We start from the raw sequence: 25,394 nt of genomic DNA on the forward strand, positions 1-25,394 counted from the left end.
TATGTTCGAGGTTTAGCGGCGTGGGTTGTGGCCTGAACAATAGCCCATTTAGGAATAAACCTGTGTTCTGCCTGTACACCTGGTGCCCGTCTCTCTTTTACTTTATGACCCAGCTGGGTCATTACAATATATATATTGATTGATTTGTTATTTATCAAGACATATTTCTAATTTCATTCAGCTAGGCCTAATTGTAGTGTTCCACACATGTGCGTTTGTTTTCCGATCCCAATACCGCCCTCGTGTGGCCATTGGATGTAAATACACAGCCCTGCCCGTACAAAAAAAAGATTGCCCTTTTAAAAGTGCAGTAAAAGTGCAGTAACATCAGTCCACTGTGGTATTTTGGTATTTTCAGTAATTGCAGAATAACGCTGAAAAATTACTGTAGTAAAAAACAGTTTTTCGTAAGGGCGGTAGCTCGCCTGGTCCAATTCCAAACAACTGATCCACTCTCCACACTTTCCAGCTCTCTTGTACTTTCAGCGTTTATAAACACAGTGCAGAGAATCTCTGATCGCGAAGTTCACCTCCTTCACACAGAGAACAGTTCACCTTCATATTCCGAACAAACAGTCGGGGATAGCAGTGACCAAACAAGTAATAATCTCAAATTAAAAACATTTCTCATTCTGGCCCCGAACCAACGCCATATGTCACGCACGTGTTGTCCGGTTCCTGGAAACGAGTATTAACCCTCTCTCGTCCAAGGGCATACTATTTTTTTTTTTTTACCGTTTAGGAAAAAAAGAGCACAAAAAAATAAACTCATTTAGAATCTAAAGATAATATTGTTAAATACGATTCCAATAAGCCTAACATCTTCTTTAATACCATACTATTGGCCTCGTCTGGTCAATCTGGTCTTGAACAACGCTACAAATAGATAGGCATAGTGGGATATAGAACGGGGGGGTGTATTTATTGAGCAGCAACAGTGTGATGTTTACAGCGTCGGCTTGGTAGAACAGGATTCTCTTATCGCTATCAGGTGTTATTATTGGACCGAAGGGTCGAGACAACTTTGTCGAACTAACTCCATTTCCGGATCACACTCCTCATTCACACCGGGTCTTCGCCGCGGCCAGAATCCATGTTGTTTCTGTCTCTCCGACAGCGACGGAGCTAGCGAGCGGGCCTGTCCAATAACCCTTCACGTTGCAGGGACCTGTGTGTGTCTGAGAGTCGAGAGTGTGTTTGTATTCACCCCCCCCCCAAAAAAAAGATGGCAGACTTTCGGGACGACAACGGAGCTCGAGCCCTACTGGCCTTGCAATCTGCCCCTTGCAGCCCTGTTCGAGTCGGGGTGACCTCGGCCGCACACCCTCCCAATTTCTCCTTCTCGGGCTCTTCGGTGCTGGGCCGGGGCTGCGGAATGCCTACTCGCCTCGCGTCCCCGCCTCGGGCCCTGGCCAAGCTCGAAGGCCGGGACTTTGAGTTTGTCATGCGGCAGCGAACGGTGACCGTAGGCCGTAACTCGTCGCACGGCTCCGTGGACATCAACATGGGTCACTCCAGCTTCATCTCTCGGCGGCACCTCCAGATCACCTTGGAGGAGCCGTGCGGGTTCTCGCTGCGCTGCCTCGGCAAGAACGGGGTGTTCGTGGACGGCGTGTTCCAGAGGAGAGGCGCGCCACCCATGCAACTGCCCCGAGAGTAAGTTAGCTTAGCATGACTAGCATGCTAATGTTGCTAGCTACATAAACAAAACACAAGCCACATTACACCGTCTAAGCTGGCTACTGGAAGCTAGCTAGCTAACTAGTTGTCTACTCAATACATTCGCATTGAGAGCCCCATATTGGAAAAAGATAGGAGACTGTGGCTAACTTGTAAGTTAGCTTAGCATAACTAGCATGCTAATGTTGCTAGCTACATAAACAAACATAAGCCACATTACACATCTAAGCTGGCTACTGTGAAGCTAGCTAGCTAACTAGTTGTCTACTCAATACATTAGCCATTCGCATTGAGAGCCCATATTGAAAAAAGATAGGAGACTGTGGCTAACTTGTTACCTACATTAGGAAGACGCTAGCTAAAGTGAATCCGTTGCAGACGTGAGCAGCATTATGGAAGTAGCTAAACTGAAACATTAGCCACATTTAGAGTTAACTTGTTAGCTTAGCTACTGACTGTATCTTAGTGTTTTGACGGACGCTGGCGTCGGCGTCGCGTAAACAAAGTCACTCAAGTCAGCATGACGGATATTTACGATCTAATCAAAGTGTATTGGTCGCCTACACAGATTTGCAGACGCAGCGAAATGCTTGTTTCTCTAGCAACAACAGTGCAGGGATACCTAGCAAGCAATACAAAAAAACATAGAAATATCATAACGATAAATGTCAGTCTGGAATATATATACAGTACCAGTCAAAAGTTTGGACACCTATTCATTCCAGTTAAAAAAATAATAATAATTCTACATTGTAGAGTAATAGTGAAGACATCAGGTAGCTTAGTGGTTAAGAGCGTTGTGCCAGTACCGAAAGGTCGCTGGTTCTAATCCCCGAGCCGACTAGGTGACAAATCTGTCGATGTGCCCTTGAGCAAGGCACTTAACCCTAATTGCTCCTGTAAGGTGCTCTGGATAAACTGACTAAAAATGTAAAAAAAAAAAAAAAAAAAAAAAACTTGAAATAACATATGGAATCATGTAGTAACCAAAAAAGTGTTAAACAAATCAAAATATATTTTCGATTCTTCAAAGTAGCCACCCTTTGCCTTGATGACAGCATTGCACACTCTTGGCATTCTCTCAACCAGCTTCATGAGGTAGTCACCTGGAAATCATTTCAATTAACAGGTGTGCCTTGTTAAAAGTTAATTTGTGGAATTTCTTTCCTTAATGCGTTTGAGTCAATCAGTTGTGTTGTGACAAGGTAGGGGTGGTATACAGAAGATGGCCCTATTTGGTAAAAGACCAAGTCCATATTATGGCAAGAACAGCTCAAATAAGCAAAAAGAAACTACAGTCCATCATTACTTTAAGACACGAAGGTCAGTCAATCTGGAACATTTCAAGAACTTTTAAAGTTTCTTCAAGCGCAGTCGCAAAAACCATCAAGCGCTATGATGAAACTGACCGCCACAGGAAAGGAAGACCCAGAGTTACCTCTGCTGCGGAGGATAAATTCATTAGAGTTACCAGCCTCAGAAATTGCAGCCCAAATAAATGCTTCACAGAGTTCAAGTAACAGACACATCTCAACATCAACTGTTCAGAGGAGCCTGCGTGAATCAGGCCTTCATGGTCGAATTGTTGCAAAGAAACCACTACTGAAGGACACCAATAAGAAGAAGAGACCTGCTTGGGCCAAGAAACACGAGCAATGGACATTAGACCGGTCGAAATCTGTAATTTGGTCTGATGAGTCCAAATTGGAGATTTTTGGTTCCAACCTCTGTGTCTTTGTGAGATGCAGAGCAGGTGAACGGATTATCTCCGCATGTGTGGTTCCCACCGTGAAGCATGGAGGAGGTGGTGTAGGGGTACTTTGCTGGTGACACTGTCAGTGATTTTATTTAGAATTCAAGGCACACTTAACCAGCATGGCTACCACAGCATTCTGCAGCGATACGCCATCCCATCTGGTTTGCGCTTAGTGGGACTATCATTTGTTTTTCAACAGGACAATGACCCAAAACACACCTCCAGGCTGTGTAAGGGCTATTTGACCAAGAAGGAGAGTGATGGAGTGCTGCATCAGATGACCTGGCCTCCACAATCCCCCGTCCTCAACCCAAATGAGATGGTTTGGGATGAGTTGGACTGCAGAGTGAAGGAAAAGCAGCCAACAAGTGCTCAATATATGTGGGAACTCCTTCAAGACTGTTGGAAAAGCATTCCAGGTGAAGCTGGTTGTGAGAATGCCAAGAGTGTGCAAAGCTGTCATCAAGGCAAAGGGTGGCTACTTTGAAGAATCTAAAATCTAAAATATATTTTCATTTGTTTAACACTTTTTTGGTTACTACATGATTCCATATGTGTTATTTCATAGTTTTGATGTCTTCACTATTATTCTACAATGTAGAAAATAGTAAAAATAAAGAAAAACCCTTGAATGAGTAGGTGTTCTAAAACTTTTGACTGGTACTGTGTGTGTGTGTGTATACAGTGGGGGGAAAAAGTATTTAGTCAGCCACCAATTGTGCAAGTTCTCCCACTTAAAAAGATGAGAGGCCTGTCATTTTCATCATAGGTACACGTCAACTATGACAGACAAAATGAGAAAAAGAAATCCAGAAAATCACATTGTAGGATTTTTAATGAATTTATTTGCAAATTATAGTGGAAAATAAGTATTTGGTCAATAACAAAAGTTTCTCAATACTTTGTTATATACCCTTTGTTGGCAATGACACAGGTCAAACGTTTTCTGTAAGTCTTCACAAGGTTTTCACACACTGTTGCTGGACTTTTGGCCCATTCCTCCATGCAGATCTCCTCTAGAGCAGTGATGTTTTGAGGCTGTCGCTGGGCAACACGGACTTTCAACTCCCTCCAAAGATTTTCTATGGGGTTGAGATCTGGAGACTGGCTAGGCCACTCCGGGCGGTGTGTTTGGGATCATTGTCATGCTGAAAGACCCAGCCACGTTTCATCTTCAATGCCCTTGCTGATGGAAGGAGGTTTTCACTCAAAATCTCACGATACATGGCCCCATTCATTCTTTCCGTTACACGGATCAGTCGTCCTGGTCCCTTTGCAGAAAAACAGCCCCAAAGCATGATGTTTCCACCCCCATGCTTCACAGTAGGTATGGTGTTCTTTGGATGCAACTCAGCATTCTTTGTCCTCCAAACACGACGAGTTGAGTTTTTACCAAAAAGTTCTATTTTGGTTTCATCTGACCATATGACATTCTCCCAATCCTCTTCTGGATCATCCAAATGCACTCTAGCAAACTTCAGACGGGCCTGGACATGTACTGGCTTAAGCAGGGGGACACGTCTGGCGATGCAGGATTTGAGTCCCTGGCGGCGTAGTGTGTTACTGATGGTAGGCTTTGTTACTTTGGTCCCAGCTCTCTGCAGGTCATTCACTAGGTCCCCCCGTGTGGTTCTGGGATTTTTGCTCACCGTTCTTGTGATAATTTTGACCCCACGGGGTGAGATCTTGCGTGGAGCCCCAGATCGAGGGAGATTATAAGTGGTCTTGTATGTCTTCCATATCCTAATAATTGCTCCCACAGTTGATTTCTTCAAACCAAGCTGCTTACCTATTGCAGATGCAGTCTTCCCAGCCTGGTGCAGGTCTACAATGTTGTTTCTGGTGTCCTTTGACAGCTCTTTGGTCTTGGCCATAGTGGAGTTTTGAGTGTGACTGTTTGAGGTTGTGGACAGGTGTCTTTTATACTGATAAGTTCAAACAGGTGCCATTAATACAGGTAACGAGTGGAGGACAGAGGAGCCTCTTGAAGAAGTTACAGGTCTGTGAGAGCCAGAAATCTTGCCTGTTTGTAGGTGACCAAATACTTATTTTCCACCATAATTTGCAAATAAATTCATTAAAAATCCTACAATGTGATTTTCTGGAAAATAATTATCAATTTGTATGTCATAGTTGACGTGTACCTATGATGAAAATTACAGGCCTCTCTCATCTTTTTAAGTGGGAGAACTTGCACAATTGGTGGCTGACTAAATACTTTTTCCCCCCACTGTATTGAAGCAATATCTCAAGACATCAGTCAGGAAGTTAAAGCTTGGTCGCAAATGGGTCTTCCAAACGGACAATGACCCCAAGCATACTTCCAAAGTTGTGCCAAAATGGCTTAAGGACAACAAAGTCAAGGTATTGGAGTGGCCATCACAAAGCCCTGACCTCAATCCTATAGAAAATGTGTGGACAGAACTGAAAAAGCGTGTGCGAGCAAGGAGGCCTACAAACCTGACTCAGTTACACCAGCTCTGTCAGGAGGAATGGGCCAAAATTCACCCAATTTATTGTGGGAAGCTTGTGGAAGGCTACCCAAAGTTGACCCAAGTTAAACAATTTAAAGGCAATGCTACCAAATACTAATTGAGTGTATGTAAACTTCTGACCCACTGGGAATGTGATGAAATAATTAAAAGCTGAAATAAATCATTCTCTCTACTATTATTCTGACATTTCACATTCTTAAAATAAAGTGGTGATCCTAACTGAGACAGGGAATTTTTATTTATTAATTAAATGTCAGGAATTTTGAAAAACTGAGTTTAAATGTATTTGGCTAAGGTGTCTGTAAACTTCCGACTTCAACTGTACTTTCCATTCAAACACACATTTTAAAAAGTAGAACAGGAATAGTGTGTTTCAAAGTGAAGTGTGATAGTCCCCGTGTAGCTCAGTTGGTAGAGCATGGTGTTTGCAACGCCAGGGTTGTGGGTTCGATTCCCACGGGGGGCCAGTATGAAAATTTATGCACTCACTAACTGTAAGTCGCTCTGGATAAGAGCGTCTGCTAAATGACTAAAATGTAAAAAGTAAGTGTGAGGTACAGCTGCAGCGGAACTATTTGTCTGTCTGTCTGTCTGTGGTGGTGCCTGCCTGTCTCTGTCTGTCTGTCTGTGTGTGGTGCCTGTCTGTCTCTGTCTCTGTCTATATACTAACCTGATCATGGGCTGAAAAACTTAGTGGCAGCATTATTACCACCAGGGGAAAGTGTTAGTGTGTAACCAGGTGTGTTAACTTAATAGAACTAATGGCTGCTCTAACAGGAGTAGAGAGTGTTCTAATGTCTAGGAACTGTAAAATAGTGAACTAAACACCTCCATCTCTCCTCCCCCTCTCCCTCTCTCTCTCCTCCCCCTCTCTCCCCTCCCCTCTCCTCCCCCTCTCTCTCTCTCCTCCCCCTCTCTCTCCTCTCTCTCCTCCCTCTCTCTCTCCTCCCCCTCTCCCTCTCTCTCTCCTCCCCCTCTCTCCCCTCCCCTCTCCTCCCCCTCTCTCTCTCTCCTCCCCCTCTCTCTCCTCTCTCTCCTCCCTCTCTCTCTCCTCCCCCTCTCTCTCTCCTCCCCCTCTCTCTCTCTCTCTCTCCTCCCCCTCTCCCTCTCTCTGTCTCTCCCCTCTCCTCCCCCTGTCTCTCCTCTCTCTCCTCCCCCTCTCCCTCTCTCTCTCCTCCCCCCTCTCTCCCCTCCCCTCTCCTCCCCCTCTCTCTCCTCTCTCCTCCCCCTCTCTCTCTCTCCTCCCCCCTCTCTCTCCTCCCCCCTCTCTCTCTCTCCTCCCCCTCTCTCTCTCTCCTCCTCTGCTCTCCTCCCCCCTCTCTCCTCCCCCCTCTCTCTCCTCCCCCTCTCTCTCTCCTCTCTCTCCTCCCCCCTCTCTCTCTCCTCCCTCTCCTCCCCCTCTCTCTCTCTCCTCCCCCTCTCTCTGTCTCTCCCCTCTCCTCCCCCCTGTCTCTCCTCTCTCTCCTCCCCCTCTCTCTCTCCTCTCTCTCCTCCCCCTCTCTCTCTCCTCCCCTCTCCTCCCCCTCTCTCTCCTCTCTCTCCTCCCTCTCTCTCTCCTCCCCCTCTCTCTCTCCTCTCTCCTCCCTCTCTCTCTCCTCCCCCCTCTCTCTCCTCTCTCTCCTCCCCCTCTCTCTCCTCCCCCTCTCTCTCTCCTCTCTCTCCTCCCCCTCTCTCTCTCCTCCCTCTCCTCCCCCTCTCTCTCTCTTCCCCCTCTCTCTCTCTCCCTCTCCTCCCCCTTCTCTCTCTCTCTCCTCCCTCTCTCTCTCTCTCCTCCCCCTCTCCCTCTCTCCCCCTCCCCCTCTCTCCCCCCCCCCTCTCTCTCCTCTCTCCTCCCCCCCTCTCTCTCTCTCCTCCCCCTCTCTCTCCTCCCCCTCTCTCTCTCTCCTCCCCCCTCTCTCTCTCTCCTCCTCTGCTCTCCTCCCCCCTCTCTCCCTCCCCCCTCTCTCTCCTCCCCCTCTCTCTCTCCTCTCTCTCCTCCCCCTCTCTCTCTCCTCCCTCTCCTCCCCTCTCTCTCTCTCCTCCCCCCTCTCTCTCCTCTCTCTCCTCCCTCTCTCTCTCCTCCCCCTCTCCTTCTCTCCCCTCTCTCCCCCGTCTTCCTCTCTCTCCTCCCCTCTCTCTCTCTCTCCCCCTCTCCCTCTCTCTCTCCTCCCCCCTCTCTCCCCCCCTCTCCTCCCCTCTCTCTCTCTCCTCCCCCTCTCTCTCCTCCCCCTCTCTCTCTCTCCTCCTCTGCTCTCCTCCCCCTCTCTCCCCTCCCCCTCTCTCTCCCCCCCTCTCTCTCCCCTCTCTCTCCTCCCCCTCTCTCTCTCCTCTCCTCCCCCCCTCTCCCCTCTCCCCCCCTCTCTCTCTCTCCCCCCTCTCTCTCCTCTCTCTCCTCTCTCTCCTCCCCTCTCTCTCCTCCCCCTCTCTCTCTCTCTCCCTCCCTCTCTCTCCCTCCCCCTGTCTCTCCTCTCTCCTCCCCCTCTCTCCCCTCCCCTCTCTCCCCCCCTCTCTCTCTCTCCTCCCCCCTCTCCCCTCTCCTCTCCTTCCCCCCTCTCCCTCTCCCTCTCCCCTCCCCCTCCCCCCTCTCTCTCTCCCCTCTCTCCTCTCTCCCTCCCCCTCTCTTCCCCCCTCTCTCTCTCTCCTCCCCCTCTCCCCTCTCCTCCCCCTCTCTCTCTCTCTCTCCTCCCCCTCTCCTCTCTCCTCCCCCCTCTCTCCCTCTCTCTCCTCCCCCCTTTTTCCCCCCTCTCTCCTCCCCCTCTCTCCCCTCTCTCTCCTCCCCCCTCTCTCCCCTCTCTCTCCTCCCCCTCTCTCTCTCTCTCCCTCCCCCTCTCTCCTCCCCCTCTCCCCCTCTCTCTCTCCTCCCCCTCTCTCTCTCCTCCCCCTCTCCCTCTCCTCTCCTCCCCCTCTCCCCCCCTCTCTCTCTCTCTCTCCTCCCCCTCTCCTCTCTCCCCCCCTCTCTCCCCTCTCTCTCCTCCCCCTTTTCCCCCCTCTCTCCTCCCCCTCTCTCCCCTCTCTCTCCTCCCCCCTCTCTCCCCCTCTCTCTCCTCCCCCCTCTCTCTCTCTCCTCCCCCTCTCCCCTCTCCTCCCCCTCTCCCCCTCTCTCTCTCCTCCCCCTCTCTCTCTCCTCCCCCCTCTCCCTTCTCCTCTCCTTCCCGTCTCTATCCTCCCCTCTCTCTCTCTCCTCTCTCCTCCCCCTCTCTCCTCCCTCCCCTCTCTCTCTCCTCCCCCTCCCCCTCTCCCTCCCCCTCTCTCTCTCCTCCCCCTCTCCCTCTCTCTCCCTCCCTCTCCTCTCCTCCCCCTCTCTCTCCTCCCCCTCCCCTCTCCCCCCTCTCCTCCTCTCCTCCCCCTCCCTCTCCTCCCCTCCCTCCCCCTCCCCTCTCCCCCCTCTCCTCCTCTCCTCCCCCTCCCCTCTCCCCCCTCTCCTCCTCTCCTCCTCCCCCTCCCTCTCCCCCTCTCCTCCTCTCCTTCCCTCTCCTCTCCTCCCCCTCCCCTCCCCTCTCCCCCTCTCCTCCTCTCCTCCCCCTCCCCTCTCCTCCCCCTCCCTCTCCCCCTCTCCTCCTCTCCTCCCCCTCCCCTCTCCCCCCTCTCCTCCTCTCCTCCCCCTCCCCCTCTCCTCTCCTCCCCCTCTCCCCCTCTCCTCCTCTCCTCCCCCTCCCTCTCCCCCTCCTCCCCTCCCCTCCCCCTCCCCTCCCCTCTCCCCCCTCCCCCCTCTCCCCTCTCCTCCTCCTAGCTGTGTATTCAGGTTCCCCAGTACAGTGATAAAGATCCAGTTCTCCTCTCTGTTGCCTGGAGAGGAGTTGAGAGAGGAGGAGCAGCAGTCTCCTCCGCCCCGCCTCTCCCTCCTCCCCCACATCTCCCCCCTCAAGATCAGCATTCCCACAATGCACCACGATGACCTGCGACACCTGGTCAGCCCGCTGCCCTCCCCGACAGGCACCCTCAGGTGAGGACAGATAGATTAACACATGCATGCATGCTCACACACACACACACACACGTTCAGAATCTCTGAGTTCGCGTTAGTTGGGGGGACTGTTCCATGACACTCCTGAATGCATCATTTGGGGAATTTTAGATTCTCCCTGATTGTCTAGTTTTTATTTAGGTGATTTTTAGTTCTCAAAAGATGATCTTATTCAAATCAAATCGTATTGGTCGCATACACGACGTGTTTAGCAGATGTTATTGCAGGTGTAGCGAAATGCTTGTGCTTCTAGCTCCGACAGTGCAAAAATATCTAACAAGTAATATCTAACAATTTCACAACATATACCCAATATACACAAATCTAAGTCAGGAATGAATTAAGAATATATACATATATGGACGAGCGATGTCAGAGCGGCATGGACTAAGATACAGTAGAATAGTATATACATATGAGATGAGTAGTGCAAGATATGTAAACATTATTGAAGTGACTAGTGTTCCATTTCTTAAAGTGGCCAGTGATTTCAATAGGCAGCAGCAGCCTCTAATGTGCTAGTGATGGCTATTTAACAGTCTGATGGCCTTGAGATAGAAGCTGTTTTTCAGTCTCTCTGTCCCAGCTTTGATGCACCTGTACTGACCTCGCCTTCTGGATGATAGCGGGGTGAACAGGCAGGGGCTCGGGTGGTTGATGTCCTTGATGATCTTTTTGGCCTTCCTGTGACATCGGGTGCTGTAAGTGTCTTGGAGGGCGGGTAGTTTGCCCTCCGGTAATGCAGACTGCACCACCCTCTGGAGAGCCCTGCGGTTGTGGGCGGTGCAGTTGCCGTACCAGGCGGTGATACAGCCCGACAGGATGCTCTCAATTGTGCATCTTTAAAAGTTTGAGGCTTTTAGGTGCCAAGCCAAATTTCTTCAGCCTCCTGAGGTTGAAGAGGCTCTGTTGCGCCTTCTTCACCACACTGTTTGTGTGGGTGGACCATTTCAGTTTGTCAGTGATGAGTATGCCAAGGAACTTGAAGCTTTCCACCTTCTCCACTGCGGTCCCGTCGATGTGGATAGGGGGGTGCACCCTCTGCTGTTTCCTGAAGTCCACGATCATCTCCTTTGTTTTGTTGACGTTGAGTGAGAGGTTATTTTCCTGGCACCGAGTGAGTGAGAGTTTATTTTCCTGGCACCGAGTGAGTGAGATGTTATTTTCCTGGCACCGAGTGAGTGAGAGATTATTTTCCTGGCACAGAGTGAGAGGTTATTTTCCTGGTACCGAGTGAGAGGTTATTTTCCTGGCACCGAGTGAGTGAGAGGTTATTTTCCTGGTACCGAGTGAGTGAGAGGTTATTTTCCTGGCACCTCGCTCCTATCACGCTGTGGCCTATTTAAGTATATAGCTCTATCTTTTCTAAATACTTTTAGTAGTTTAAGTTTACAAAGAAAACATTTCTCCATTCAAAAATATTATTTGTGTGTGTGTGTGTGTGTGTGTGTGTGTGTGTGTGTGTGTGTGTGTGTGTGTGTGTGTGTGTGTGTGTGTGTGTGTGTGTGTGTGTGTGTATATATGTTATTTTTTTAAATATTTTTTTATTTTATTTTTTACTGTTTGGACATAGGTGCCCGAAAAAACACTTGCCCAAGACTTAGTCAGAAAAAACCCTGGGAAGAGAGAGGAAGTGTTTCCCAGCGTATTCCCTCTGTGTCTCCCCCTGGTGGTGTGTGTGTGGTCCTGCACCACGTATCCCCTCTGTGTCTCTGTGTCTCCCCCTGGTGGTGTGTGTGTGGTCCTGCACCATGTATCCCCTCTGTGTCTCTGTGTCTCCCCCTGGTGGTGTGTGTGATCCTGCACCACGTGGGCCCTCCAGTGTCATAGTGTGTCAAGCCATATATGGCACGGCAGCCGCTAGCAGGCTCCTGATTGGTTCAACCACAGGTTGTTTTGCCTAGGCCCTGATTTGTTTGTCCTCACTCACTGGTTTCCTTTTCAGAGCTCCCCCCTTAGCCTCCTACACACACACACACACACACACACACACACACCCCCTTCCCTCGCTCCTATCACACACTGTGGCCTTATCCAGGCTTGCTACTGTAACACCCCCTACAGTAATTGATACATGGACACTTCCCCCAGACACTCCCCAAAACCAAAACATTGGGATAGGAGCCACTGGTCTAGTTGGACAAGTTTCTACTGTGTGTTTTTATATTCTCCCCTAACGTCCCCCTCTCCTTGGCAGTTCTCATGTTGACACTGGTGGGGGGAGGACTAGAAGAGGGAGGGAGGGAGGGATAAGGGTGTGTGTGCTGTCGTTTGTAACAAAAGTAAAGTGCTGAAAAAATACATTATTTATAAAGAATACATGAGTGAAGTAAAGGTTGAGGGGAGTCTGGGGTTACGACCCTGCTGATTACATCACTCTAGTTCTCAGTTCTAAACATATTTACATAGTTCTATAGTTGTATAGTTTGGAGGTTCCACAGTTCTAAACCTATTTACATAGTTCTATAGTTGTATAGTTTAGAGGTTCCACAGTTCTAAACCTATTTACATAGTTCTATAGTTGTATAGTTTGGAGGTTCTACAGTTCTAAACCTATTTACATAGTTCTATAGTTGTATAGTTTGGAGGTTCTACAGTTCTAAACCTATTTACATAGTTCTATAGTTGTATAGTTTGGAGGTTCTACAGTTCTAAACATATTTACATAGTTCTATAGTTGTATAGTTTGGAGGTTCTACAGTTCTAAACCTATTTACATAGTTCTATAGTCGTATAGTTTGGAGGTTCCACAGTTCTAAACCTATTTACATAGTTCTATAGTTGTATAGTTTGGAGGTTCCACAGTTCTAAACCTATTTACATAGTTCTATAGTTGTATAGTTTGGAGGTTCCACAGTTCTAAACCTATTTACATAGTTCTATAGTTGTATAGTTTGGATGTTCCACAGTTCTAAACCTATTTACATAGTTCTATAGTTGTATAGTTTGGATGTTCCACAGTTCTAAACCTATTTACATAGTTCTATAGTTGTATAGTTTGGAGGTTCTACAGTTCTAAACCTATTTACATAGTTCTATAGTTGTATAGTTTGGAGGTTCTACAGTTCTAAACCTATTTACATAGTTCTATAGTTGTATAGTTTGGAGGTTCTACAGTTCTAAACCTATTTACATAGTTCTATAGTTGTATAGTTTGGAGGTTCTACAGTTCTAAACCTATTTACATAGTTCTATAGTTGTATAGTTTGGAGGTTCTACAGTTCTAAACCTATTTACATAGTTCTATAGTTGTATAGTTTGGAGGTTCTACAGTTCTAAACCTATTTACATAGTTCTATAGTTGTATAGTTTGGAGGTTCCACAGTTCTAAACCTATTTACATAGTTCTATAGTTTGGAGGTTCCACAGTTCTAAACCTATTTACATAGTTCTATAGTTGTATAGTTTGGAGGTTCTACAGTTCTAAACCTATTTACATAGTTCTATAGTTGTATAGTTTGGAAATTCTACAGTTCTAAACCTATTTACATAGTTCTATAGTTGTATAGTTTGGAGGTTCTACAGTTCTAAACCTATTTACATAGTTCTATAGTTGTATAGTTTGGAGGTTCTACAGTTCTAAACCTATTTACATAGTTCTATAGTTGTATAGTTTGGAGGTTCTACAGTTCTAAACCTATTTACATAGTTCTATAGTTGTATAGTTTGGAGGTTCTACAGTTCTAAACCTATTTACATAGTTCTCTAGTTGTATAGTTTGGAGGTTCTACAGTTCTAAACCTATTTACATAGTTATATAGTTGTATAGTTTGGAGGTTCCACAGTTCTACACCTATTTACATAGTTCTATAGTTCTTTAGTTGTGTAGTTGTACAGTTCCAGGTAATTCTAAGGTTGTTTGATAGGAGTTGTACCTGTTCTCTAGTTCAGTGGTTCCCATCCTGGGGTACTAGGACCTCTGGGGGTACTTGGCCTATCCACAGGGGGTACTAGGACCTCTGGGGGTACTTGGCCTATCCACAGGGGGTACTAGGACCTCTGGGGGTACTTGGCCTATCCACAGGGGGTACTAGGACCTCTGGGGGTACTTGGCCTAGCCACAGGGGGTACTAGGACCTCTGGGGGTACTTGGCCTATCCACAGGGGGTACTAGGACCTCTGGGGGTACTTGGCCTATCCACAGGGGGTACTAGGACCTCTGGGGGTACTTGGCCTATCCACAGGGGGTACTAGGACCTCTGGGGGTACTTGGCCTATCCACAGGGGGTACTAGGACCTCTGGGGGTACTTGGCCTATCCACAGGGGGCACTTGAGAAGACTCATGAGACCATAGGCTTACTGGTCAAATGCACATCAGGGGGTACTTCCAGGGTACTCCGGGCAGAGCAAAAAAACAGTTGGTGGTACAGTTAAAAGATTAGGAACCACTGCTCTTGTTCTATAGTTCCAGTTAGTTCTAAGGTTGTGTGATTATAGTTCTATAGTTCCAGTTAGTTCTAAGGTTGTGTGATTATAGTTCTATAGTTCCAGTTAGTTCTAAGGTTGTGTGATTATAGTTCTATAGTTCCAGTTAGTTCTAAGGTTGTGTGATTATAGTTCTATAGTTCCAGTTAGTTCTAAGGTTGTGTGATTATAGTTCTATAGTTCCAGTTAGTTCTAAGGTTGTGTGATTATAGTTCCAGTTAGTTCTAAGGTTGTGTGATTATAGTTCTATAGTTCCAGTTAGTTCTAAGGTTGTGTGATTATAGTTCTATAGTTCCAGTTAGTTCTAAGGTTGTGTGATTATAGTTCTATAGTTCCAGTTAGTTCTAAGGTTGTGTGATTATAGTTCTATAGTTCCAGTTAGTTCTAAGGTTGTGTGATTATAGTTCTATAGTTCCAGTTAGTTCTAAGGTTGTGTGATTATAGTTCTATAGTTGTGTGATTATAGTTCTATAGTTCCAGTTAGTTCTAAGGTTGTGTGATTATAGTTCTATAGTTCCAGTTAGTTCTAAGGTTGTGTGATTATAGTTCTATAGTTCCAGTTAGTTCTAAGGTTGTGTGATTATAGTTCTATAGTTCCAGTTAGTTCTAAGGTTGTGTGATTATAGTTCTATAGTTCCAGTTAGTTCTAAGGTTGTGTGATTATAGTTCCAGTTAGTTCTAAGGTTGTGTGATTATAGTTCTATAGTTCCAGTTAGTTCTAAGGTTGTGTGATTATAGTTCTATAGTTCCAGTTAGTTCTAATGTTGTGTGATTATAGTTCTATAGTTCCAGTTAGTTCTAAGGTTGTGTGATTATAGTTCTATAGTTCCAGTTAGTTCTAAGGTTGTGTGATTATAGTTCTATAGTTCCAGTTAGTTCTAAGGTTGTGTGATTATAGTTCTATAGTTCCAGTTAGTTCTAAGGTTGTGTGATTATAGTTCTATAGTTCCAGTTAGTTCTAAGGTTGTGTGATTATAGTTCTATAGTTCCAGTTAGTTCTAAGGTTGTGTGATTATAGTTCTATAGTTCCAGTTAGTTCTAAGGTTGTGTGATTATGGTTCTATAGTTCCAGTTAGTTCTAAGGTTGTGTGATTATAGTTCTATAGTTCCAGTTAGTTCTAAGGTTGTGTGATTATAGTTCTATAGTTCCAGTTAGTTCTAAGGTTGTGTGATTATAGTTCTATAGTTCCAGTTAGTTCTAAGGTTGTGTGATTATAGTTCTATAGTTCCAGTTAGTTATAAGGTTGTGTGATTATAGTTCTATAGTTCCAGTTAGTTCTAAGGTTGTGTGATTATAGTTCTATAGTTCCAGTTAGTTCTAAGGTTGTGTGATTATAGTTCTATAGTTCCAGTTAGTTCTAAGGTTGTGTGATTATAGTTCTATAGTTCCAGTTAGTTCTAAGGTTGTGTGATTATAGTTCTATAGTTCCAGTTAGTTCTAAGGTTGTGTGATTATAGTTCTATAGTTCCAGTTAGTTCTAAGGTTGTGTGATTATAGTTCCAGTTAGTTCTAAGGTTGTGTGATTATAGTTCTATAGTTCCAGTTAGTTCTAAGGTTGTGTGATTATAGTTCTATAGTTCCAGTTAGTTCTAAGGTTGTGTGATTATAGTTCTATAGTTCCAGTTAGTTCTAATGTTGTGTGATTATAGTTCTATAGTTCCAGTTAGTTCTAAGGTTGTGTGATTATAGTTCTATAGTTCCAGTTAGTTCTAAGGTTGTGTGATTATAGTTCTATAGTTCCAGTTAGTTCTAAGGTTGTGTGATTATAGTTCTATAGTTCCAGTTAGTTCTAAGGTTGTGTGATTATAGTTCTATAGTTCCAGTTAGTTCTAAGGTTGTGTGATTATAGTTCTATAGTTCCAGTTAGTTCTAAGGTTGTGTGATTATAGTTCTATAGTTCCAGTTAGTTCTAAGGTTGTGTGATTATGGTTCTATAGTTCCAGTTAGTTCTAAGGTTGTGTGATTATAGTTCTATAGTTCCAGTTAGTTCTAAGGTTGTGTGATTATAGTTCCAGTTAGTTCTAAGGTTGTGTGATTATAGTTCTATAGTTCCAGTTAGTTCTAAGGTTGTGTGATTATAGTTCTATAGTTCCAGTTAGTTCTAAGGTTGTGTGATTATAGTTCTATAGTTCCAGTTAGTTCTAATGTTGTGTGATTATAGTTCTATAGTTCCAGTTAGTTCTAAGGTTGTGTGATTATAGTTCTATAGTTCCAGTTAGTTCTAAGGTTGTGTGATTATAGTTCTATAGTTCCAGTTAGTTCTAAGGTTGTGTGATTATAGTTCTATAGTTCCAGTTAGTTCTAAGGTTGTGTGATTATAGTTCTATAGTTCCAGTTAGTTCTAAGGTTGTGTGATTATAGTTCTATAGTTCCAGTTAGTTCTAAGGTTGTGTGATTATAGTTCTATAGTTCCAGTTAGTTCTAAGGTTGTGTGATTATGGTTCTATAGTTCCAGTTAGTTCTAAGGTTGTGTGATTATAGTTCTATAGTTCAAGTTAGTTCTAAGGTTGTGTGATTATAGTTCTATAGTTCCAGTTAGTTCTAAGGTTGTGTGATTATAGTTCTATAGTTCCAGTTAGTTCTAAGGTTGTGTGATTATAGTTCTATAGTTCCAGTTAGTTCTAAGGTTGTGTGATTATAGTTCTATAGTTCCAGTTAGTTCTAAGGTTGTGTGATTATAGTTCTATAGTTCCAGTTAGTTCTAAGGTTGTGTGATTATAGTTCTATAGTTCCAGTTAGTTCTAAGGTTGTGTGATTATAGTTCTATAGTTCCAGTTAGTTCTAAGGTTGTGTGATTATAGTTCTATAGTTCCAGTTAGTTCTAAGGTTGTGTGATTGTAGTTCTATAGTTCCAGTTAGTTCTAAGGTTGTGTGATTGGAGTTTTAACGGTTTGTTTTATCTTTTCCTGTCCTCTATTTTCTTTCTCTCTCCTTTCACTCTTCCTCCTCCTCATGTCTCCTTCCTCTTCTTTTGTTTGAAGCAGCTGCAGCCCTTAACCCTGCTGTTAGACCACCACACACACACTACAGCATCTGAACAACACACACTACAGCATCTGAACAACACACACTACAGCATCTGAACAACAACACACACTACAGCATCTGAACAACAACACACACTACAGCATCTCAACAACACACACTACAGCATCTGAACAACAACACACTACAGCATCTGAACAACAACACACTACAGCATCTGAACAACAACACACTACAGCATCTGAACAACAACACACACTACAGCATCTGAACAACAACACACTACAGCATCTGAACAACAACACACTACAGCATCTGAACAACAACACACACTACAGCATCTGAACAACAACACACTACAGCATCTGAACAACAACACACTACAGCATCTGAACAACAACACACTACAGCATCTGAACAACAACACACACTACAGCATCTGAACAACAACACACACTACAGCATCTGAACAACACACACTACAGCATCTGAACAACACACACTACAGCATCTGAACTACACACACTACAGCATCTGAACAACACACACACTACAGCATCTGAACAACACACACTACAGCATCTGAACAACACACACTACAGCATCTGAACAACACACACTACAGCATCTGAACAACACACACTACAGCATCTGAACAACACACACACTACAGCATCTGAACAACACACACTACAGCATCTGAACAACACACACTACAGCATCTGAACAACACACACTACAGCATCTGAACAACACACACTACAGCATCTGAACAACACACACTACAGCATCTGAACAACACACACTACAGCATCTGAACAACACACACACTACAGCATCTGAACAACACACACTACAGCATCTGAACAACAACACACACTACTGCATCTGAACAACAACACACACTACAGCATCTGAACAACAACACACACTACAGCATCTGAACAACAACACACACTACAGTATCTGAACAACACACACACACTACAGTATCTGAACAACAACACACACTACAGCATCTGAACAACACACACTACAGCAATTGAACAACACACACACACACTACACCATCTTAACAACTACAAACACTACAGCATCTGAACAACAACACACACTACAGCATCTGAACAACAACACACACTACAGCATCTGAACAACAATAAACACTACAGCATCTGAACAACACACACTACAGCATCTGAACAACAACACACTACAGCATCTGAACAACAACACACTACAGCATCTGAACAACAACACACTACAGCATCTGAACAACAACACACTACAGCATCTGAACAACACACACTACAGCATCTGAACAACACACACACTCTCCCCTGGAAACCACTCTTTACTTTACTGCCAGAAGGAGGGGCGTGTGTGTGTGTGTGTGGTCTGGGGATCCTCCCACCTTGTAGTAGGGATTTAGTCATTTTATTAAAATCAGTTTTCCATAAAACGTGAAGAAAAAGTCATAGAATTCCACGTAAATTCCCAATGCAGCAACGCTGCTGCCAGCAACGGTTTGGGTCTCACGGTGCGCCCCTTTCAGACGGTTTGGGTCTCACGGTGCGCCCCTTTCAGACGGTTTGGGTCTCACGGTGCGCCCCTTTCAGATGGTTAATTATTGCACCTGTACTACTATCACTGTACCTCAGTTCCACCTCACAAAGTCTGCATTTCCTTCTCATTTCACTTGTCAGAGTATTGTCGAACAGGACTGCTGCTGTCGCTGGCCTTTCTCTGTCATTTTCCAGCTGTTAACGACGATGACCTAGTGGTGGAGAGTCGACTCATAAAGAATTGATTCCTCCACTCCTTGCACGTCGACTTCCCGGTGTCGACTCCCATTTCTGAGTGTCAAGATTCGATTCTACTAGGAATGTCTATCAGTATAGGCAGGTCAGCCACCAGACAGAACCCTGCACTAGGCCTATCTATCAGTATAGGCAGGTCAGCCACCAGACAGACAGTCAGAACCCTGCACTAGACCTATCTATCAGTATAGGCAGGTCAGCCACCAGACAGACAGAACCCTGCACTAGGCCTATCTATCAGTATAGGCAGGTCAGCCACCAGACAGACAGAACCCTGCACTAGGCCTATCTATCAGTATAGGCAGGTCAGCCACCAGACAGACAGAACCCTGCACTAGGCCTATCTATCAGTATAGGCAGGTCAGCCACCAGACAGACAGAACCCTGCACTAGACCTATCTATCAGTATAGGCAGGTCAGCCACCAGACAGACAGAACCCTGCACTAGGCCTATCTATCAGTATAGGCAGGTCAGCCACCAGACAGACAGTCAGAACCGTTCACTAGGCCTATCTATCAGTATAGGCAGGTCAGCCACCAGACAGTCAGAACCCTGCACTAGGCCTATCTATCAGTATAGGCAGGTCAGCCACCAGACAGACAGAACCCTGCACTAGGCCTATCTATCAGTATAGGCAGGTCAGCCACCAGACAGAACCCTGCACTAGGCCTATCTATCAGTATAGGCAGGTCAGCCACCAGACAGAACCCTGCACTAGGCCTATCTATCAGTATAGGCAGGTCAGCCACCAGATAGACAGAACCCTGCACTAGGCCTATCTATCAGTATAGGCAGGTCAGCCACCAGACAGTCAGAACCCTGCACTAGGCCTATCTATCAGTATAGGCAGGTCAGCCACCAGACAGAACCCTGCACTAGGCCTATCTATCAGTATAGGCAGGTCAGCCACCAGACAGACAGTCAGAACCCTGCACTAGGCCTATCTATCAGTATAGGCAGGTCAGCCACCAGACAGACAGTCAGAACCCTGCACTAGGCCTATCTATCAGTATAGGCAGGTCAGCCACCAGACAGACAGAACCCTGCACTAGGCCTATCTATCAGTATAGGCTGGTCAGCCACCAGACAGACAGAACCCTGCACTAGGCCCATCTATCAGTATAGGCAGGTCAGCCACCAGACAGACAGTCAGAACCCTGCACTAGGCATATCTATCAGTATAGGCAGGTCAGCCACCAGACAGACAGTCAGAACCCTGCACTAGGCCTATCTATCAGTATAGGCAGGTCAGCCACCAGACAGACAGAACCCTGCACTAGGCCTATCTATCAGTATAGGCAGGTCAGCCACCAGACAGACAGAACCCTGCACTAGGCCTATCTATCAGTATAGGCAGGTCAGCCACCAGACAGACAGAACCCTGCACTAGGCCTATCTATCAGTATAGGCAGGTCAGCCACCAGACAGACAGAACCCTGCACTAGGCCTATCTATCAGTATAGGCAGGTCAGCCACCAGACAGACAGAACCCTGCACTAGACCTATCTATCAGTATAGGCAGGTCAGCCACCAGACAGACAGAACCCTGCACTAGGCCTATCTATCAGTATAGGCAGGTCAGCCACCAGACAGACAGTCAGAACCCTGCACTAGGCCTATCTATCAGTATAGGCAGGTCAGCCACCAGACAGACAGTCAGAACCCTGCACTAGGCATATCTATCAGTATAGGCAGGTCAGCCACCAGACAGACAGTCAGAACCCTGCACTAGGCCTATCTATCAGTATAGGCAGGTCAGCCACCAGACAGACAGTCAGAACCCTGCACTAGGCCTATCTATCAGTATAGGCAGGTCAGCCACCAGACAGACAGTCAGAACCCTGCACTAGGCCTATCTATCAGTATAGGCAGGTCAGCCACCAGACAGACAGAACCCTGCACTAGGCCTATCTATCAGTATAGGCTGGTCAGCCACCAGACAGACAGAACCGTACATTTGACGGACCACATGTGTTTTTATCAGTGCAGTATTTTACTTTGTGGGGGGTTAAGTGCCTTGTCAATACCAGTGATAATAATGAAGGTTATTTAATGAAGTGGTTCCTTGCATCATACAACACCATTTACAGTCTCCTTTTTGGCCCATGGTGATACAGACCTGTTTTGGGACAAGTGACTTGAGCTTTCGGACAAGTAACAAATCAGTCCTACTTGTCCGAGCACAGCAGAGTAGAGTACAGCAGAGTAGAGTATGTAGAGTACAGCAGAGTAGAGTACAGCAGAGTAGAGTACAGCAGAGTAGAGTATGTAGAGTACAGCAGAGTAGAGTACAGCAGAGTAGAGTACAGCAGAGTAGAGTATATACAGTAGTACAGAGTAGAGTACAGCAGAGCAGAGTATATACAGTAGTACAGAGTAGAGTACAGCAGAGTAGAGTATATACAGTAGTACAGAGTAGAGTACAGCAGAGTAGAGTATATACAGTAGTGCAGAGTAGAGTACAGCAGAGTAGAGTACAGCAGAGTAGAGTACAGCAGAGTAGAGTATATACAGTAGTGCAGAGTAGAGTACAGCAGAGTAGAGTATATACAGTAGTACAGAGTAGAGTACAGCAGAGTATAGTATATACAGTAGTACAGAGTAGAGTACAGCAGAGTAGAGTACAGCAGAGTAGAGTATATACAGTAGTGCAGAGTAGAGTACAGCAGAGTAGAGTACAGCAGAGTAGAGTATATACAGTAGTGCAGAGTAGAGTACAGCAGAGTAGAGTATATACAGTAGTACAGAGTAGAGTACAGCAGAGTAGAGTACAGCAGAGTAGAGTATATACAGTAGTGCAGAGTAGAGTACAGCAGAGTAGAGTAAGGCAGAGTAGAGTATATACAGTAGTACAGAGTAGAGTACAGCAGAGTAGAGTATATACAGTAGTACAGAGTAGAGTACAGCAGAGTAGAGTATATACAGTAGTGCAGAGTAGAGTACAGCAGAGTAGAGTACAGCAGAGTAGAGTATATACAGTAGTGCAGAGTAGAGTACAGTAGAGTAGAGTATATACAGTAGTACAGAGTAGAGTACAGCAGAGTAGAGTATATACAGTAGTGCAGAGTAGAGTACAGCAGAGTAGAGTACAGCAGAGTAGAGTATATACAGTAGTACAGAGTAGAGTACAGCAGAGTAGAGTACATTAGAGTAGAGTACAGCAGAGTAGAGTATATACAGTAGTACAGAGTAGAGTACATTAGAGTAGAGTACAGCAGAGTAGAGTATATACAGTAGTGCAGAGTAGAGTACAGCAGAGTAGAGTACAGCAGAGTAGAGTATATACAGTAGTACAGAGTAGAGTACAGCAGAGTAGAGTACAGCAGAGTAGAGTATATACAGTAGTGCAGAGTAGAGTACAGCAGAGTAGAGTACAGCAGAGTAGAGTATATACAGTAGTGCAGAGTAGAGTACAGCAGAGTAGAGTAAGGCAGAGTAGAGTATATACAGTAGTACAGAGTAGAGTACAGCAGAGTAGAGTATATACAGTAGTACAGAGTAGAGTACAGCAGAGTAGAGTATATACAGTAGTACAGAGTAGAGTACAGCAGAGTAGAGTATATACAGTAGTACAGAGTAGAGTACAGCAGAGTAGAGTACAGCAGAGTAGAGTATATACAGTAGTGCAGAGTAGAGTACAGCAGAGTAGAGTACAGCAGAGTAGAGTATATACAGTAGTGCAGAGTAGAGTACAGCAGAGTAGAGTATATACAGTAGTACAGAGTAGAGTACAGCAGAGTAGAGTACAGCAGAGTAGAGTATATACAGTAGTGCAGAGTAGAGTACAGCAGAGTAGAGTAAGGCAGAGTAGAGTATATACAGTAGTACAGAGTAGAGTACAGCAGAGTAGAGTATATACAGTAGTACAGAGTAGAGTACAGCAGAGTAGAGTATATACAGTAGTGCAGAGTAGAGTACAGCAGAGTAGAGTACAGCAGAGTAGAGTATATACAGTAGTGCAGAGTAGAGTACAGTAGAGTAGAGTATATACAGTAGTACAGAGTAGAGTACAGCAGAGTAGAGTATATACAGTAGTGCAGAGTAGAGTACAGCAGAGTAGAGTACAGCAGAGTAGAGTATATACAGTAGTACAGAGTAGAGTACAGCAGAGTAGAGTACAGCAGAGTAGAGTACAGCAGAGTAGAGTATATACAGTAGTACAGAGTAGAGTACATTAGAGTAGAGTACAGCAGAGTAGAGTATATACAGTACTGCAGAGTAGAGTACAGCAGAGTAGAGTACAGCAGAGTAGAGTATATACAGTAGTACAGAGTAGAGTACAGCAGAGTAGAGTACAGCAGAGTAGAGTATATACAGTAGTGCAGAGTAGAGTACAGTCAATCAATTTCAATCAATTTTATTTTATATAGCCCTTCTTACATCAGCTAATATCTCGAAGTGCTGTACAGAAACCCAGCCTAAAACCCCAAACAGCTAGTAATGCAGGTGAAGAAGCACGGTGGCTAGGAAAAACTCCCTAGAAAGGCAAAACCTAGGAAGAAACCTAGAGAGGAACCAGGCTATGAGGGGTGGCCAGTCCTCTTCTGGCTGTGCCGGGTGGAGATTATAACAGAACCATGCCAAGATGTTCAAAAATGTTCATAAGTGACAAGCATGGTCAAATAATAATCAGGGAATAAATCTCAGTTGGCTTTTCATAGCCGATCATTAGAGTTTAAAACAGCAGGTCTGGGACAGGTAGGGGTTCCATAACCGCAGGCAGAACAGTTTAAACTGGAATAGCAGCAAGGCCAGGCGGACTGGGGACAGCAAGAGTCACCACGGCCGGTAGTCCCGACGTATGGTCCTAGGGCTCAGGTCTCTCAGTTGGCTTTTCATAGCCGATCATTTAGAGTTGAAAACAGCAGGTCTGGGACAGGTAGGGGTTTCGTAGCCGCAGAGTAGAGTACAGCAGAGTAGAGTATATACAGTAGTGCAGAGTAGAGTACAGCAGAGTAGAGTAAGGCAGAGTAGAGTATATACAGTAGTACAGAGTAGAGTACAGCAGAGTAGAGTATATACAGTAGTACAGAGTAGAGTACAGCAGAGTAGAGTATATACAGTAGTGCAGAGTAGAGTACAGCAGAGTAGAGTACAGCAGAGTAGAGTATATACAGTAGTGCAGAGTAGAGTACAGTAGAGTAGAGTATATACAGTAGTACAGAGTAGAGTACAGCAGAGTAGAGTATATACAGTAGTGCAGAGTAGAGTACAGCAGAGTAGAGTACAGCAGAGTAGAGTACAGCAGAGTAGAGTATATACAGTAGTACAGAGTAGAGTACAGCAGAGTAGAGTACAGCAGAGTAGAGTACAGCAGAGTAGAGTACAGCAGAGTAGAGTACAGCAGAGTAGAGTATATACAGTAGTACAGAGTAGAGTACAGCAGAGTAGAGTACAGCAGAGTAGAGTACAGCAGAGTAGAGTATATACAGTAGTACAGAGTAGAGTACAGCAGAGTATAGTATATTCAGTAGTACAGAGTAGAGTACAGCAGAGTAGAGTATATACAGTAGTACAGAGTAGAGTACAGCAGAGTAGAGTACAGCAGAGTATAGTATATACAGTAGTACAGAGTAGAGTACAGCAGAGTAGAGTATATACAGTAGTACAGAGTAGAGTACAGTGCTGTACAGTAAATCTGCACAGTTCTTCCAGTAAATGTGTTTTTGGAAAATGTTCAGTGTAAATAGTTAAAAGTAGTCCTTATAGAGTTGTATGGTTTGTTAGACTTTGAAATCAATGATTTCTGTTTGGCATCCATTTGAAGTGAAAGTCAAGAGTCTCCGAGCAATTCAATTAGGTGGAATTATCCCATTCTATTCTAGATCTTCATCTTTCTCTCCTCCTCCTCCTCTCCTCCTCTCTCCTCCTCTCCAGTGTTCCTAACTCGTGCCCGGCCAGTCCGAGGGGTGCGGGGTCATCGGGTTATCGCTACGGACGCAACGTGACCTCCGACCTCCAGCTGGCTGCAGAGTTCGCTGCAAAGGCTGTCTCCGAGCAACAGAGGGGTATTGCCGAGCAACAGGGAGAGTCCGGCGGCGGAGACAGCCCCAAGGTATACCTCACTCCGTGTGTGTGTGTGTGTGTGTGTGTGTGTGTGTCTACTGTGTGTGTGTGTGTGTGTGTGTGTGTCTACTGTGTGTGTGTGTGTGTATATCTACTGTGTGTGTGTGTGTTTGTGTATCTACTGTGTGTGTGTATCTACTGTGTGTGTGTGTGTCTACTGTGTGTGTGTGTATCTACTGTGTGTGTGTGTGTATCTACTGTGTGTGTGTGTGTGTGTATCT

The 25,394-nt window shown here is 45.3% G+C and overlaps 1 protein-coding gene across 2 annotated transcripts in view; it reads left to right on the forward strand.

Annotated features, from left to right (window-relative positions):
* The first annotated feature begins 1,212 nt into the window (after nucleotides 1-1,212).
* LOC121570149 (forkhead box protein K1) overlaps nucleotides 1,213-25,394 on the forward strand; it is a 33,154-nt gene continuing 8,972 nt past the window's right edge. For both annotated transcript variants that reach the window (XM_045221536.1, XM_045221537.1), the window contains exons 1-3: nucleotides 1,213-1,656; nucleotides 9,641-9,853; nucleotides 24,985-25,162. In XM_045221536.1, the coding sequence (XP_045077471.1) occupies nucleotides 1,226-1,656; nucleotides 9,641-9,853; nucleotides 24,985-25,162 (822 nt within the window). In that variant the 5' untranslated portion in view covers nucleotides 1,213-1,225. The remainder of the gene's footprint in view (nucleotides 1,657-9,640; nucleotides 9,854-24,984; nucleotides 25,163-25,394) is intronic.

The sequence above is a fragment of the Coregonus clupeaformis genome, chromosome 7 (genome assembly GCF_020615455.1).
Source record: "Coregonus clupeaformis isolate EN_2021a chromosome 7, ASM2061545v1, whole genome shotgun sequence".
Taxonomy (NCBI): domain Eukaryota; kingdom Metazoa; phylum Chordata; class Actinopteri; order Salmoniformes; family Salmonidae; genus Coregonus; species Coregonus clupeaformis.